Here is a 16,505-nt window from a genome sequence, read left to right on the forward strand (position 1 = left end):
AGCGTGTCCATAGAAGCTAATTAATGGATGCTAATGGTATGGCTTAGGCATTGTTTATCTTCTTCCATCCAGACTCAAAAAGTTGTGCCCAGCTCACTGTACACACTGAATAAACGGTTGAACACAACTGAATTTATAGTATGAATAAGAGCTGACGGTAAAACTAGGAAAGAAAATGTTAAAATATGCACAACTGTTTGCATGATGTTGGTTGGTTGAAGATGACCTGATTTTTCGTGAAGGCCCCAAAGCCTCCCCACACGTGAGTCCTGTGCGGGGGACCGAGAGCCCACTGGGCTGTGGATCCTCGGATTCAGGGAAGGCTCAGAGAGCACAGACGTCCCTTAGGTGCTTGAAATGAGTCGCCTCTTCTGATGTATTTTTCTTTCTCACTGCTTTCTGCAGATATATAGTCTGCTTTCACCATGGGAGAAATAGAGCAGAGGCCAAGTCCAGGATCGCGACTGGGGGCCCCGGAGAATTCGGGGATCAGCACCTTGGAACATGGACAGAAGCCGCCCCCAACACCTTCTGGGAAGCTCATGTCCATCAAAATCCAGATGCTGGATGACACCCAGGAGGCGTTTGAAGTTCCAGTAAGTTGGGGTAGATCTCTGAACTCAAATGTGTGGGCAGCCTTCAGCACGGGGAGGTTCCTCTCATCCCCATCTTCGGTGATGGGAAATGGTAGGAGGAGGGTCCACACCTCCCTCTCCACCCCCAGCAGGCTCCTCTGAGCCATTCTGGTTCTGAGCTGTCCAATGTTTTGATTCATGCGTCCACTGCCTAGATAGTAGCCTCAGGGGGCTGATCACTTGAGTTACACAGACTTTCCTACTCGAATATGTATGTGTCTGCATGTGCACGTATGGTATGTGTATATTTGAACTGGATGCAGCTGCGGTCTTGCGGACGTGTCTCTCATTTGCTCGCTACAGGTATTTCTCTCATGGTGGTGCGTGCACGTGCGTGTGCCGCTTCTCTGGGCCACGGGCAAGAAAAAGCCTGAGAAAACCGTCAGAGACCCGCGTGCGTGTTTTCATGTCAGGAGAGACGTGGGCGACTGTGTTCGAGGGTGGGAAGTAGGGGGTGTAGAAGAACCCTGAACTAGGTCCACGGTGTAATAGCCCCAGAATTGGAATCCCCCATCCCAGGGACCCGGCGACGAGATGGGGGTGTCTGGGAGCTAGGCAGAGAGGGAGGAATCGGCAGCCTTGGCCTCTCTCATCTGTGGGAGCCCCGTACCCTGGCTCTCACCCCCTGCACCCCCATGGTTCTATTTTTCCTCCGAGCCCCAGCCTCCTCCTCCCCTCCGGCCTCCCCCCCCACCCCCCCGCCCCGCCCCGCCACCCCCCCACTGCCCCGCCCCGCCCCTGGACTGCACTTTCCTCCGGAATCCTTGTCCCTTACATGGATTGGGGTCCGTAGACCTTGTTTGTAGCACGCTTTGGATTTAGTTTTCTATGTCTGTCTCAGGTACTGTACGCCACATCTGCCATTGTTGGCAGGGAAGAAAAGAACTCCTGAATTCTCAACAGCCGACCTAAACACAAAACTTTGGGAACATAACCTGTTTTTAAAGTGGAGACGATACGTCTTTTATTCCTGTTGGTTAGAGGGACTGTGGGATTTAAGAGTTGACATAAACATCTGTAACCCGTCGTTTAGTCACTTATGCAACGTGATTCACTAAATCATATTCATCTTAATATTGTTCCGAGAGTGTGAATTACCATTAAGCGTCTCAGGGAAAGATAAACCTCAGAATAGCTATGCTTAAAACTGCCGCTTTATTGTACATTTATTTTCTTGTTGTGGAATGCATGTCTTTCAGGGACTTGGGAACGTCTCTCTTCTGGTGAACAAAGGCGTTGCTAACCTGCTGAGACTAACAAATGAGTTGCACCTGCCAGCCTGTTAGAATTAGGCCTTCTGGAGCAGGTGCCCCCTCCCCCTTTCCAGTGCCTTCCCTCCATTGCCAGACTGGTTTGGTGAGGTATTTAGTTTCAGGGTTTCCTGTTGGTACCGTGCTAAGGGCCTCTGAGCCCAAGTCTCTAGCTACACATTGTATTAAATGGTACTCCCGTGTGTGGTTTGGACTGAGGAGTGATCAAATATTGCTGTTGGGTGCATGAACCACAGGGAGGGTTGTACTGTATTCAACTGCATTTCTTCAGTTTCCCTAAACCAAAGAATGTCACTAACCCCTAGGAACTGTATAGGATCTCCCTAAGGAGTAGGAATGGAAGTAAGTTTGCATCTTTTAAAATTATTTTACTTGATAATTGCTGGTGTCTGTGCTTTGCATTTACAACCCCTCTGTCTGGAAGGAACTTTTCTCCTTTCCTCCCGGATAAACTCCTGTACACCCTTAAGGACCCTATCAGTTTTACCCAGACGCTAACTTTTGAGACAGTGGTTAGGGCTCTTTCTTCCCTCCCTCAGACGACTTTGCTTATAATGGATCTGGACTGCTTGGGTTCACATTCCAGCCTTTTTTACTGACTCCTTGATCCCCTTGGACAAGGTACCTCTTTTTGTGTATCTGCTTTCTCCACTGTAAAATGAGGCTAAAAGTAAACCCAACCTCCTATGATAATAAAGTTGTTCCAAACACTATTTATGCCAACTCGGCACGTACTGAGCACTTAATACAAGTATGATGAGTGGTGCCTTTGCCACTTCACCGGGCAGGGACCTTGCCTTAGTGTCTCATTCCCAGCACCTAGCTCGGTGCCTGGCATGTAGTAGGTGCTCATTAAAATGTTTGCTGACTGCATGCGAGAATGAGTTCATCTTACAAGTAGAATTTAATGTCCTTTTTTCACACATCTCATCCATTCATATTTTATTTTGATTGTTTTTTTCTAGTTTGGCCAGAACGTTCCTTCTCAACCAGTGGGTAACAGATGTCTTCTGTAACTGCCTGTAGAAAGGCAGACGTCAGCATTTTTATTGACCGAGCTGATTCTAAATTGCTACCTTGTGCTCTTTAAGAAGAGGACCCAGCCACGCCTTTGTGCATCTGGAAGGCATCAGGCTGGCCACGGTGACTCAGTCTTAGCACTCAGGATGGGAGCAGTACGGTGACGCAGGATTGCAGGAGCCCCAGCCGCCCGTAGCTGCTGGGAAACCTCGCTCCACAATTTTTGCTGTGAATTCACAAGGCCCGGGTGGGGGTCTGACCCTGGAAGGGTCTCCCTTGCCCACACGTGACTGCTCCTTGGATTGGGCGCCTCGAGAGAATGAACGCTCCCATTTGCCACACAGATGAGCAGGGCACGTGGCCAAAAGTTCTGGCAGTTTCCCCTTGCGAACATTCTTCTCTGAACCCCGTATTTTCTTGGGGATTGAATTTCCTGGGCTTTTTCTCATTAGTTTTGTTTTAGTGTAGAAGGCAGGCGGAGTCCTAAATTCCTTTAGGGAATTTAAAGTACAAATTCCCTAAACCCTTCCTAGCACAGATAACCAACTGGTAGTTTGCACAGTTGTGGCTCTTGTTATTCAGAACCTTTCTGAAAAAGTTACCTGAACCTTTTGAAAAGCATCCGTGGGGAGCACCAGTTTCTTCTGCTCTGTAGTTCCTTCAGCCACCTTTGCTCTTCAGCTTGGATGGTCAGCTTACGTATTTCCTCTGCAGAGTGGAAGGTTCAAGCACAATATTGATAGTAAATTCTTACATGGCGTTGTATCATCTTTATGTGGAAAATGCTGTGCAAATAAGCCTCACCTGGTGGTTTCTGAGCTGCAACTTTTTCTTCCAACTGGAGGTTCTAAAATGAAGTGCCTCATGTGGATCCGAAAGGGTTAATGACACGTCTCCCTGCCCCTCACCCCAGCTGAGGCCATCCCCCTCTCAAGATCCCGGAGAAGGTTTTATGTGTCCTGGCTTCCTGACCCTACTGGTAAACAAACACTGTTCCTACTGGCGTTGGTCGCATGAAACAGATGGTTTCTCCTCTGAGTGTTTATTCAGTTTGTGTTTTCATTAGCAAGGTCGCTCTAGGAAGAGTTGAGAAGATCAGGGGATATCAAAGGGAGCCATTTCCTTTGCTGCTTTGGAGCAGCCCTGGTTTAAAAAACAAAAAAAACAAAAAAAACAAAAACAACACGTGGGTAAGACACTCCCGGGACCAGAAGACACCTGGTCGGTGTTGCGTTGGCAGGAGCGTTGGCAGGAGCGGCTGGGTGCAGGCAGGCAGGCGGTGGGAGGAGTCTCCCAGAAGCAGTGCTCAGAGCTGTGGCAGAAGGAATTCGGTGTCAACCATAGCCACCCCGGGGTCCCATCACTGTGCTTTCTGTGTATTTGTATTTGTCCTGTGCTCTCTTCCCTTGGAAGCCTGTATAGATCCCAGGTGCCTGAGGATAAAGCGGATTTGGGAGGCTGGGGAAATGGTGAGCCTCCCCCAAGGGCTAGACCGCCGAGCTGCTGGGGCTACCATGTCCTAATTCTCCACCACTGTCCTTGGCGGTTCCCCTTCTGTGTTAGCATCTCATGGAGACCTGCTCTTGTTGCCATGCTTGGTTGGGGCTCCAGTGTGTAGGATGTGAGCTCTGGAGGGCAGGGCCTCGTGTGTTTGTTTATCATCGGGTCCTACACTTGCAGGTGCCTGCAGACACCTGATGTGTGTGCCCGACTGCCCACACCTACGTTCAGTCCTCTGACTCGCAAACTGGAGAGGTGGTTAGTGCTTTCTTGTTAAGGTGAGGGTGCTCATGGGAAGAGCTTTTAGTCCCTTCCCCCATTTTTGCACAGCATCAAGACAGGTCTGGGTTTGGAGCCCAGCATGCACGACACCCAATACCATCCCCCCTTCCCTGCACTTAGCACCACCTCTCCTGTGCTCCCAAGGGGAAGGTCGCCACATTTCCCCTCTGAGCAGTTCTTTCCCCCTTGTAAACACCACCCAGCTTCACTTCCAGCACATTTACCTCTCACCAGCCAACTGTCCAAGGGCCCCCGTGGCTCTTGCTGGGGGCCCTGCTCTTTCTCCTTAACAGTGCTTGTTGTCTGCACCTCTAATTAGACTTTGAACCATGGGCTCTAATCTTCCTTTCTCCTTAATTCCTTTATGACCCTGCTTGAGACTCAGTTTACTTATCTGCAAAATGGTTTGGTCGAGATGATATTAGACGCTTTTTTCCTCCCTTTTTTGGAAGCTGGGACTCTGCATTGACTTCCTTGTTGATGGATTGTTTAACTTTTCAGGACGAGTATTTGTTAATTGCCTGGGCAGATGGGTAAGCTCTTTGAGAAAAGGAACTTCTTTTTAAAAACAGACAAGGGCGCCTGGGTGGCCCAGTCGTTAAGCGTCTGCCTTCGGCTCAGGTCATGATCCCGGGGTCCTGGGATCGAGCCCCACGTCGGGCTCCCTGCTCGGCGGGAAGCCTGCTTCTCCCTCTCCCACTCGCCCTGCTTGTGTTCCCTCTCACTGTCTCCCTCTGTCAAAAAATAAAATCCTGTAAAGAATAAATAAAACACAACAAAAACCAAAAAAACCCACCCCAAAACACAAAAACAAAACTCCCCCCAAAAAACAAAACAAACAAAACCGTGATTGGACACAGAAGTTACTGTTACCTGGTAGGTACTAAAGAAAAAGAGTGAGGAGGGTGAACCAGTATGCTGTGATTTATATATAATATGTTATTTGTGGAGCGTCAGGAAATGTCAGTATTTGTGAGTGTGGGGGGGGGGGTTACCTAAATCTCACTAAACTAAATTGGGCTAAACTATATTGAGTTGACAGTGGAAAAGAGAAGATTGAAAGAAATCAGTTATTTTCTAGACAGCATTATTAGTAGGAAATCAGTTTGTTGAAAACAGGAGCCCTCTAAAATTTTTACGACCTCATTGGCATGTCCTAGTAAGAGTAGACAGAGGTTGTTGGTGTTTTTTTGTTTTTTTTTTACTGGGGGCAAAATAACCTCTGTTGGCTCAGACCTACTTAGGTGTCTCTTATGGTCCATCTTTTTTTTTTTTTTTCCTTTAAAGGTTTTATTTATTTGAGAGGGGGAGAGAAGGTATGAGTGAGCACAAGTGGGGGAGGGGCAGAGAGAGAGGGAGAAACAGGCTCCCTTCTGAGCAGGGAGCCCAGTGACTCTGGGCTGGACTCTGGGCTCCATCCCAGGTCCCCAAGATCATGAGCTGAAGGCAGATGCTTAACTGAGCCACCCAGGAGCCCCTCTTATGGCCCATCCCTAAATGATTAAACACTGATTTCATTTTCTTTTAAAGTGAAACTCATTCAATACCTAACTTTCACTGAAACTGTGCTTGACCTCTGAGAGCTTGTTCTCCAAGTGCTTGGGTTCTGTGAAAGGTCTTAAATGGTCCTAGAATTTTAAGGCTGTCTTCATTAGCTTGAGCTCAGAAAAAGGACACAGACAAGTTTGTCTTTAAAGCTCCGCATTTCCTCGGTGGACCTCCCCTTGACACCTCACCCAGAGCAACTGTGTCTTTAGGGAAGCAGCCTCCTTTTCTCTCTCGGTCTTTTTTATTTTGAATGAATTTTGTGTCCTGCCCCCCCCCCTTTACCCTCCCTTCTTTGTTTCTAATTCGGCCATCTTAGAGAAGGTGCCCTTTTAGAAAAGCTGCTGAAAGTCGCTTTTATTTATTTATTTTGTCCCCAAAGAGATGGAATATGTATTTAACTGAAGGTCTTGTGGGCAGTGGGGGGCGGGGAAGGGGGAGAAATAGATCTTTCTTAGAAGGGTTGTGCTTCTCACTCCCCTGGAATTACAAGCCCCTGGCAGTGGGGTGAGCTGTTTGCTCCAGTGGATCCCGATTAGAGTGACGCTAGGAGGCGAGTAGGGGTCCCAGGACTACTTGGTTTTTCGCTTTTCTTTCTTTCTTTTTTTTTTTTCATGAAATATACTTGGAAGGGGGTTGGGGAGAGGGAGGAGGAGGAGGGCGGGGAAGGAGTTGGTGGTGGTGAGACCTGAATAAAATTTAATTGGCCATTTAAAACCAAGAAGGGAGCAGTGAGCTGGGTTAGCTAGCTTTAAAGCAGCTGCCCTTTGAATCCGAATGAGGGGAAGAAATCTCCCCAGTTCACTCAGCTTTTTAAAAATAAGTCTGTGTTTCTTATCTGTGTTGCTTTTGGCTCTTTTTATTAGCAGAATTTCTGAAAGAATATTTTATGTCCACTCTGCTTTGCATCATCCTTTCTGTGTTTAACTGGAATGATCAATGGTGCTGTCTGGGTCTGGCATCATGAGGTTACGTTTAAAGGCCATTTTAATAGATTAAAACTTTTTTTTTTTTTTCCCTAATAAATCATTTCAGCCTAATACTGTTAGCCTGCCTTTCTGGCTCCTTGAAGCCAAGAGTAGAATTTAGATGTTGGCCCGAAATGTTTGTGTGCTCCCCTTTCAACTTGGGCTTAGATGCTCGTGATCAAAGTCTGTTCTGTGGCTCTATGATTGCAGGAATTCCATACAGCTCGGGGGGAAGAGTATGAAAGCACTTTAACATAAAATGAAAATACCGTGCTTGTGGTGGATGGAATAACTCCCCCCCCCGCCCCCCGCCGCCGCCGCCCGCCTTAGCTTTCTACAGAGTCTCACGTTTGATTTGAGCTTGCTTTCTTTGTCCTAAAATAGAGATGTAGCCCAGGTGGCTTTCAAAGGTCTTTAAGAATGAAATACCACTTGGAGAGGTGTGGTGAATTCTTAGTTTCTGACAAGCACATTTACTGCCTTTTTTTTTCTTTTTCCCCTCCTTTTCCCAAAAACTTATCTGCAGCTTCTCCGAGCCTCAGTTTGTACAGCTTTGAAATGGGGGAGGGGGGTGGTGGCGCTGTTCTTATTAGCTTAATTTTCATGTGCGTTCCTGCACAGGCTGGCTGAAGGATTTCAAGCTGGATGCGGGCTGTTGTCAAGACTTCTGGGAGGGCCCTTCATGGTGCGGGCTCCGTGGGGCCTTTGAAGGAAGTGCTTAGCTGGCGAGATACTCCTGTGTTTGAATGTTAGTGTGAAATAGGAAAATAAATCACACTGCTATTTATCGGTTTTTAGGATTCCCTCATTTGTTGTCTTCGTCTCGTTGAGCATTTGAGTTGGACCTTCGTTTTAACTGCTGAGAAATGGCATGGAATGGTTTGAATCCATTTGGGGATCTTCTGTAAGTGAGCAGTTCTGAAAGTCTTTAACACTTCATAACTGTAAGCGAGCGCTTTTTGGGTTTCTCTTTCCTCATTTATATAAACAGGAAGCTAGACTAGATACCCGCAGTGGAATTCTGTGGCTCTGGTGTTGTTTTATGGAATGTGATCTGGAAAACACGATAGGAGTTGCACCAGTGTTTATGAACACACAAGGCAAAGTGCTGCTAGTGATAAGAAAGTGACTAAAAATGACTCTTTAAAAAAAATCCAGGTGCTAGACATTCTGCTGGTAAGTCTGTCCTTATGGTCTCTCATTTGTGGCTGAGCAGTGAACCTCTGAGCTGGGCATTAATGAGGCTTGGGAGGCAGGAAGGACTTGACTTGGTCTGGGTCACAGAGCTGGGGAGAGGAGGGAGCTGGGTCCTGCCCCTCCACATCCCTACACTTAAGCCCTGCTTTCCCCACACCATGAGATTGTCCAGGGCCCTGAGTAGCCCTCCGGAGAAGGCAGCAGGTCCGTTGTGCCGGCCCCCAGCACATGCCGGTGATAGGCGCCCTTAGGTGGGGAGGTGGGTGGGTGGATGGATTGGACGGGGGCTAAGCCTGCAGGAGGAATGCCCAGTGACCAGAAGCCTTGCAGTGTTTGTCCACATGGTGTCTCCCAATACAGACTCTGGATGGAATGCCCAGGCAAGAGAAGACCCAGGAGAAATTGGGGAGGTAGAATTGATAGGACTTGGCAGCTCATGGGATGGGAGCACCCAGAGTGGGAGACTGTACAGCCCTTTGCAACTTGGGTGGCTCCGTGCTGTCACAGAAGACTGGGAATCACCTGGCACAGGCCTTTGCATGACAGCCGTTGTACTAGAAATCATGTCTTCTGGTAGTTGACATGAAAGGAACGTTAATAATATTGCTAATAAAAGGCACGGCCTCCTTCATCACAAAGAAGAATCTGTGACTCTGTAAATGAACCTCTATGATTCACAGTGATTATGTAAATTGTGCAGACTGGAAGCATCAAATGGAGGTTGATTACTTGATTTCCATTTATACTAGGAAAATTCTATTTACTCTTTGCATTTCCATTTCCTTGCCATCCAGGAGCAACTCTGTTCAGCTTGCCCCACCAAAATGAAGGCCAGGCTGGGAAAGCCTTTAAGTCCAGGGTCTTGAAAGCATCCTGCTCCAAATCATTAGATAGGAAGGGGGTGACAGCGGTTATGAGCTTACTGTTTAATTTTGGTGCAGTTTACTTATGAAGTGTAGCATCGAGTGCCTTTGGCTGTTTGGTCATCTTTCAGGGGTCACTTGTCAGTATCTGTTTCTGCAAACTGAACACAAATGCTCAATTACCTTTGGTCTAAAATAGAAGGCTGAATGTTTTACAGCATTGAAAAGACCAAAGAGTACTTGTCGAGTTACTGGAGTATTGAAACAATACCTTTTTTTTATGGTTAAAATCTGTATTTGTTTCCTAGGGTTGCTGCCCACAATACTATAGACTGGAGGCTTCGACAACAGAAATATATTCCCTCTCCGTTCTGGAGGCCAGAAGTCCAAGGTCAAGGTGTCCACAGGGTTGGTTCCTTACGAGAGAGAATGCACTTCATGCCTCTCTCCTAGCTTCTGGTGGTGTGCTGGTGGTCTCTCATGTTGTTCGGCTGGTAGATGGGACGCCCCCATCTCTGCCTCCATGTTTCCATGGTCTTCCCCCCTGTGTTGGCTGGCTGTCTCCAAATTTTATTTTTATAAGGACACCGGCCCTACACGATGAGGGCCCCAGCCCTAATGACCTGATTTGAACTAGATTAGCTCTGTAAAGGCCCTATTTCCAAATTGAAGTCACATTCTAAAGTAGTTGGGGGGGGGCGGAGGGGTTAGACCTTCCAACGCGTGAATCTTGGGGAACCCAGTTCAACCCATAACAAATGCATAGTTAACCTTGAGAGAACGGAGGAAAAAAAATCTGTTTCACCCTGAGCCTCAAGACGCCTTTTCCTTAGCACACCTGTTAAAAATAAAACACTTCAGGGGCGCCTGGGTGGCTCAGTTGGTTAAGCGTCTGCCTTTGGCTCAGGTCATGATCCCAGGGTCCTGGGATCAAGCCCCATGTCGGACTCCCTGCTCAGCGGGGAGTCTGCTTCTCCCTCTCCCTCTGCCCCCCCCCTGCACATGGCTTGCTCGCGCTCAAATCAAATCTTAAAAAAAAAAAACTTCAGGCTTTGTTCTCACTGAACAGTTAGTAGAAAGATTTCCTTTTTGATAGTTTTTTGGGGAAAAAAGGGGGGGCAGTTAAAACTCTTTGTAAGACCGACTTCTAATTTAAAGCAATCCTCCATTTCTGATTCTATGTGCCCCTTAACTAGGAACAGAAATGAGAAATAAAAGGCATCTGCGACTGCTCTCAGGATCCTGGGGACACAGGAATGTGATGGATGTCCAATAATAAATATTTGGTAACATTTTAATGAAAGCCCATGCTTTCAACATTCTGTGATCCCCCACCCCCCGGTCAGTGGTGGCATGGAGTTGGCTTTCTGAATCGTACTTGATCTGCCTCTGCATCTCGTCCCTCTCCTGACCCCTGCTCTTCGCCCTCGGGGTGACCTCCTCTTCCTCACTGAGGCCTTGCTCCCGGTTCAGAACCTGGTGACTTAGCACGCGGGGGGCGTGCCTTGCCTTGCCTTGCTGGGATTCTGGCACTGGCCACCGCTCCTTCTCGGCGGCAACACTAGCCAGCGAAGGGCTGTTGGAAAAAGTTACACCGTAGCAGGGACTGTGGCTGCTGTAGATGTCCAGCCTCCGATTCTACCTGGTCGCTGGAGCTTCCTGGCTCCTCTAAGGGCGAGCCCTTGGTCGTCAATTTGCTGTGTCCGAGGTAGCTCCGGCTGGTCATCATAGTGCTTCCCAGCCAGCACGCACTCTCTCCTGCGGCCCCCCCCCCCCCCCAGGAATTGTCATCCTTAGGTTTGAAGGGGCAGGAGGAGGGACTGGTTCTCAGGCCGCTCATGGTGTGGCCAGCGGGAGTGACGGCCATTGCCAGGCCCCAGCAGGACCAGGACGGAGAGGAGAGGAGAGGAGAGGTGGGTGATGAAGAGCCCACCTCTGTTCCTGACCACCCAGCTCCTGTCAGTGTCCCCTGTTGCTGAGCCCACCCAGAAGCCCACAAATGAGGGAGCCGTGGGAGCAGACTGTCCCGGCCAGTCAGCAGGAGCAGAGGAAGAGCCAGGACACCCCATCTCTTAAGGGATGACCAGGCCTGCCACCTCCCAGAGGAAATGAAGACCACCAGGTGTGGCTTCCTCAAGCTCCTTCCTCCAAGCTTCTGCTTGTCTCTTTCTTCCTGTGCCTTCACTCCCGGCCTTGGGTGAGGGGTTCCTCTTTACCACCTCTGACCCCTCCATCCTGCATCCCATCTCCTGCTGGACCCTGCTTCACCTGGCAGACACCAACACAGATACCTCTGTTCACCTAGAAATCCCACGATTCACGGACATCATGTGATTTTACCAGTAGAATCCAAATGATGAAGATAAAAAAAGCCAGTCAGAGTCGTGTGTGGTTCTAGTGTATACAGAATAGGAGTTGAAACAAAGCTTCTCTCTCACTGTTGGCCGTCTGATTCTCCCTCGGCCTGACTGAGTGCTTTCTATAAGTACAGAGATGACCTGTTCTAGTGGAGCTGTTAAGTGGGACATCCGGTTTTGTAGGCCAGCGCTGGGAAGTACTCTTCTCCTTTGTTAGCTGGGGTTTGGCTGTATTTACCAGCTCCCCGCGCCCAGGTAGATGTCACAGGGGTGACTAGTGTCCCTGTTTGCTGACCCCATGATGAAACGTCTGGGCTCCCACCACCACCCCCACCCAGAGCTCTCCTGGTTTGTTAAGCTCTTGCCCATTATTCCCCTTTCAAGAGGAAACCCTCATTCCAAGCGAAGTCCCAGTGTTTGCTCGCTGTGAGCTTGCTGAACCCCTAATAACAAAGATAGTCTGTCTCCTTCCCCACCCCATGCCCCCCTTCCATTCCCAGGGCAATTTCTCTAAGATGGGCTTTTCCATTAGTGCCCACTGCCACCTTCTCTCTTGAAGCTCCTAAGGAGGGACACGGTAGTCTTAGAAAAGAAAACTTTTCCAGAAAACTGGTTCTGCAGGACCCTGCCAGCAGCCACTTGGCGTCCTGCCAACCTGTTGAAGAGAGGTTCTGTGTGGGTACCGAGCTGCATTGCTTAGCTTCCAAAATTATTTTTGCCCTCTGTCTGGCTCCAGAAATGCTTGGTGAGGGGCCTGGGGAGTTGGTTTTGTTTTTGCTCATTGTTTGGTGGTACACAACGTACTAAAGTTCTTCCTCTCTCTGCCCTGGACCCACACGAACCCTCCGGGCTGTCCGTGGTGTTTGTAAGGCCTGTTGGCCGCACCTTCTGCTGCGGCCTTGAGGGGACACTTGAGATGTAGTCCGTTTCCTCGGCTCCTTCGTCACTTAACGACTCAGTCTGACATTTGTTGAAAGAGAGTGTGTTAGTTTGCTTGGGCTGTGGTGACCTGGGACCACAGATGGGGTAGCTTCAACAACAGAAACGTATCCCCTCACAGTTCTGGAAACCAGAAGTAAGAGATGAGGATGTCAGCAGTGTTGGTTTCCTTCTGCGGCCGTGAGGGGGATTCTCTTCCAGGCCCCTCGCCTAGCTTCTGGGTGGGTTGTCGCTGATCTTCCGTGTTCCTCGGCTTGTAGCCGTCTCTCTGCCGATCTGTGCCTTCATCTTGGCTCGGTATTCTCGGTGTATCTGCCTCCCAGTTTCTCCCTTTTTCTGAGGCCACAGTCTTCCTCCTGGTTTAGGGCTCACCCTGTCCTAACTTGATCATCTGCAAAGACCCTCTTTCCAAATAAGGTGCTGGGGGTTAGGACTTGCCTGTGTGGATTTTGTTGAGCCCTAATTCAGCCCGCGTGTCCGGTGACGTTTCATTGTTCAGCTTCTTTATGAAGCCTCATTTGAGAAGTGGTTGGGCCGTTTGGTACCGTGGGTCCTGGCTTTGCACCTTCTGTACCTGGTTTTCTGCTCTGGTTCCTTGGGAGCTCATTTTCCCCAGTATGTGGAGGAGACTTTTATCACCCGGAACTCTTCTTAGATCGCACGTATGCACGACTGAAATAAGATCTGCAGTATGAGTGGCTCTACTAGATGAGGCATCTTGGCTGTTCCGATCAAGTGAACCGCAGGAGTAGGTTGGTTTTGTGTAATTTTCCTCCCTCCCCCAGCATTTTTCTGTGAATCCGTAATGGGAGAGTGCTAGCTTGAGAGCCACCGAGGAGCACCTCCCCACACCATCCTGTTGCGTTTCGAACATTCACTGGTTCTGGCGAGCATCCCTCCCTTTGATGTCTTGGTCCGGATTGAAAACACAAGGCTTTATTGCTGCCCCGGTATTCTGTCTGTCTTCAAACGGTTATGCCAAACAACACCACTAACCACTGAAGAGATGCAAATCAAAATCACAGTGACCGCTCCCTTCCCACCCGTTAGGGTGGCTGCTATCAAAAGAACCGGACTCTAACAAGTGTTAGGTGAGGAGGTGGAGAAACTGAAACCCTTGTGCCCTGTTGGTGGGGATGCAGTCTGGCAGCCATGACGGAAGAGAAGACAGTGCCTCAAAAAATTAAAACCTAGAATTACCGTATGATCTAGTGGTGTTACTTCTGGGTAGATATCCGAAAGAACTGCACACAGAATCTTGAAGAGAGATTGGTATGCTGTGTTCACTACAGCATTATTCACAGTAGCCAGGAGGTAGAAGCCACCCAAATGTGTGTTGATGGATGAGTGGCTGACATGTAGTATATACATCCTGTGGAATATTTAGTCTTAAAAGGAAGGAAATCCTGTCACATGCTGCAATATGGATGAACCTTGAGGACATAAAGTGAACTAGGTCACAAGATGACAAATACTGTATGAATCCCACTTATATGAGATACCAGGAGTAGTCCAATTCACAGAGACAGTAAGTAGAGCAGTGGGGCTCGGGAAGGGGAAGTGGAGAGCTGTTTTAGGGGAATGTAGTTTCACTTTTTGCAAGAAGAAGAAGTTCTGGAGATCTATGTGAATATACTGAACACTAGTGAACTGTACACACTTAAAAGAGCGTTAAGCTCGGAAGTATCGTTATGTAGGTTTTTTAACCATAGTTAAAAAAAAAAAAACAAAAACAACTTGGAAACTAGTTAAAACAGCCACAGCCGATTTTGGCTCTTAAGAAAAAACAGTCTGGTCCTTCATTTCTGCTGTGTTTAGGTGACTCGTCACAGTGTACCTGCTGGGGCTCAGGGGCTGTGGAAATCGGATCAGCCATGGTGAAAGGGTTCGGAGGTGAGAACAGACTTATTAAAATAAGCTCAAATCCTAGCTCCTAAGTATGTGATCTCCGCTCTGTAGATGACTGATGGAGATACTTTGAAAACATCCAAGGTGACTTTGCAGTTTCTCTAACCTGCACAGCATCGTTTGGTGTCGGCGTTGATTGCTTGATTATGTGTCGTTAGTTATTTTATGGCTCTTGCCTCCCACAGAAATGTTAACATTCCTTTAAGGCTGGGGCTGGGTTCTGGGTGACCTCCATGGCGCTTGTGGGTTTCTTGCACATGCCAGGAGTAAATAGCTAATAGACCATTTTCGTCCATCGATCTACCTGGGGGGACCTTCGGCAAACCACTTTGTCCTCTGTGTCACCTCACCTCACTTCCAACAAGGTGCCTTGTTGGCTGGGTCTTGGGTTACCTCATGATCGAGAACGCTTTGCAAAAGCAATTTCAAAAATTGATCCTGAAGTTACTGAAGGTGTTAACGTTCAAAGATGCCAGATGTCATTTATTTTCTAGGAATTTCTGTGTGCATTGACCAGCTGAATAAGTTTTTCACAAACGGAATCTTTTAATATTGCATAAAACCTGTCCTTAAGTAAGCAAGCCAAGTGGTATCTCCTTGCTGCACTTGGCACGCAGATCTGCAATTAAATACTGTTTTTGAGTAACGTATGACGTTCCAAGCAGAGAGCTGCCAAGACATACCATTTGGACCTTGTTCTAATTAATGCCCTGCAAAAATGATAAATTTTCTGTTCTTTGCCCTTCTGCCCACATTTTCTCCTCCTTTGCAGAGATTCATCTGACAGTGAACATGAAACAAGTAAAAAAAAAAAAAATACATTTATTCTGCTTGTGTTGTAGCATTTGGAAACCTGTAGGCAAGAATTTTTTTTTTTTTACAAGAACTTTTAAATTTGTGTCCCCAAAGTATAGCATTCGGGTAAATTTTCCTGGTATGAAATCCTTTTTACTTATATTTTATTCATGGCTTGAGGCCTCTGAGTGACAGTGTAAACTCTTAGGGCAGTGATAGGACATGTTAGCATAATCTCAAAGAAGTGTTTTTCTTAGAGGATAAGGTCACGGGACATTAACAAAAACCAAAAGGGAGATGTCAGCACGCTGGTGGAAAGACATGGGACTTGCAGTTTTTCACCTGAGTTACAAGGCCCCCTTTGTCTCTACTGTGTTGCCTGTTAGAGGGTAGAAAAATGGAAAAAGTTGATTGAATATATAATTTTAGTATATGAGCGTTTTAAGAATTATTCAGAAAGAAAGCATTCTTTGAAAGCCAAGTCGTGACGGTCTGATGTTTTCTTGCAGGTTACATGATGGTCGGTGGTCATCCCTAAGAGCCAAGGGGCTGTGGGGTAAAGGAGTCATTGCCTTTTACTTACCTTGGAGACCTGGGTACCATCCTCCACCCCCCAACCCCCACCAAGAGATTTAGGCATCACTGAAAAGACTGTCATTATCCATGAAGCTGCCATAATAGCTCATTTTAGTAATTGCTTGTTAACATGATAATTTTGAGCATTAGAGGTTTTGGCATCTTTGAACAGGTTCTGGGATTTAGTGAGCACCAGACAAACATTTGGTCTTTAAACACAGATTAACCCTAAAACCTTTTGAAGCTCCTTAATACTTAGGTCTACAGTAATCTGTGTTCATTGTAGAAAATTAGGAAAATGCATAAAAGTGTCAAGGAAAAAAAAATCAACTGGACAAAGGTCTTGATATTGTATGGTATTTCCATACGGTTATCTCTGGTCTGCAAGCCACAGAAAATGACCATGCCTAGTGTCAGTAAAGAAGGGGGCTGTCGACAGGTCTTTGTGGCAGCTCTGCATGGCCAAATGGCACAGATGTGAATAATGGTGAGCCAGGCAACTCCATCTAGAATATCTTTTTCTAAAACAAGACGTATATATTGGGTGTTCCTCCATCTCTCCCCCTTGGGAAGCATAGTGATGGATGGAGGGATTGGCAAAGAGGAGGAAGCTCAGGGTGTAGGGGGTGCATCCAGAGAAATGACCTCT

At 47.6% G+C, this 16,505-nt stretch overlaps 1 protein-coding gene across 1 annotated transcript in view; it reads left to right on the top strand.

The window, feature by feature from the left end:
• Positions 1–425: 425 nt before the first annotated feature.
• The window catches only part of FARP1 (FERM, ARH/RhoGEF and pleckstrin domain protein 1), a 210,288-nt gene continuing 194,208 nt past the window's right edge, over positions 426–16,505 (top strand). Inside the window, exon 1 of the mRNA XM_028112034.2 lies at positions 426–596. Within this exon, the coding sequence (XP_027967835.1) occupies positions 426–596 (171 nt within the window). The remainder of the gene's footprint in view (positions 597–16,505) is intronic.

The sequence above is a fragment of the Eumetopias jubatus genome, unplaced genomic scaffold (assembly GCF_037043125.1).
Source record: "Eumetopias jubatus isolate StellerSeaLion01/CBP00866 unplaced genomic scaffold, mEumJub1_p1.0 scaffold_3, whole genome shotgun sequence".
In the NCBI taxonomy this organism is placed as follows: Eukaryota; Metazoa; Chordata; class Mammalia; order Carnivora; family Otariidae; genus Eumetopias; species Eumetopias jubatus.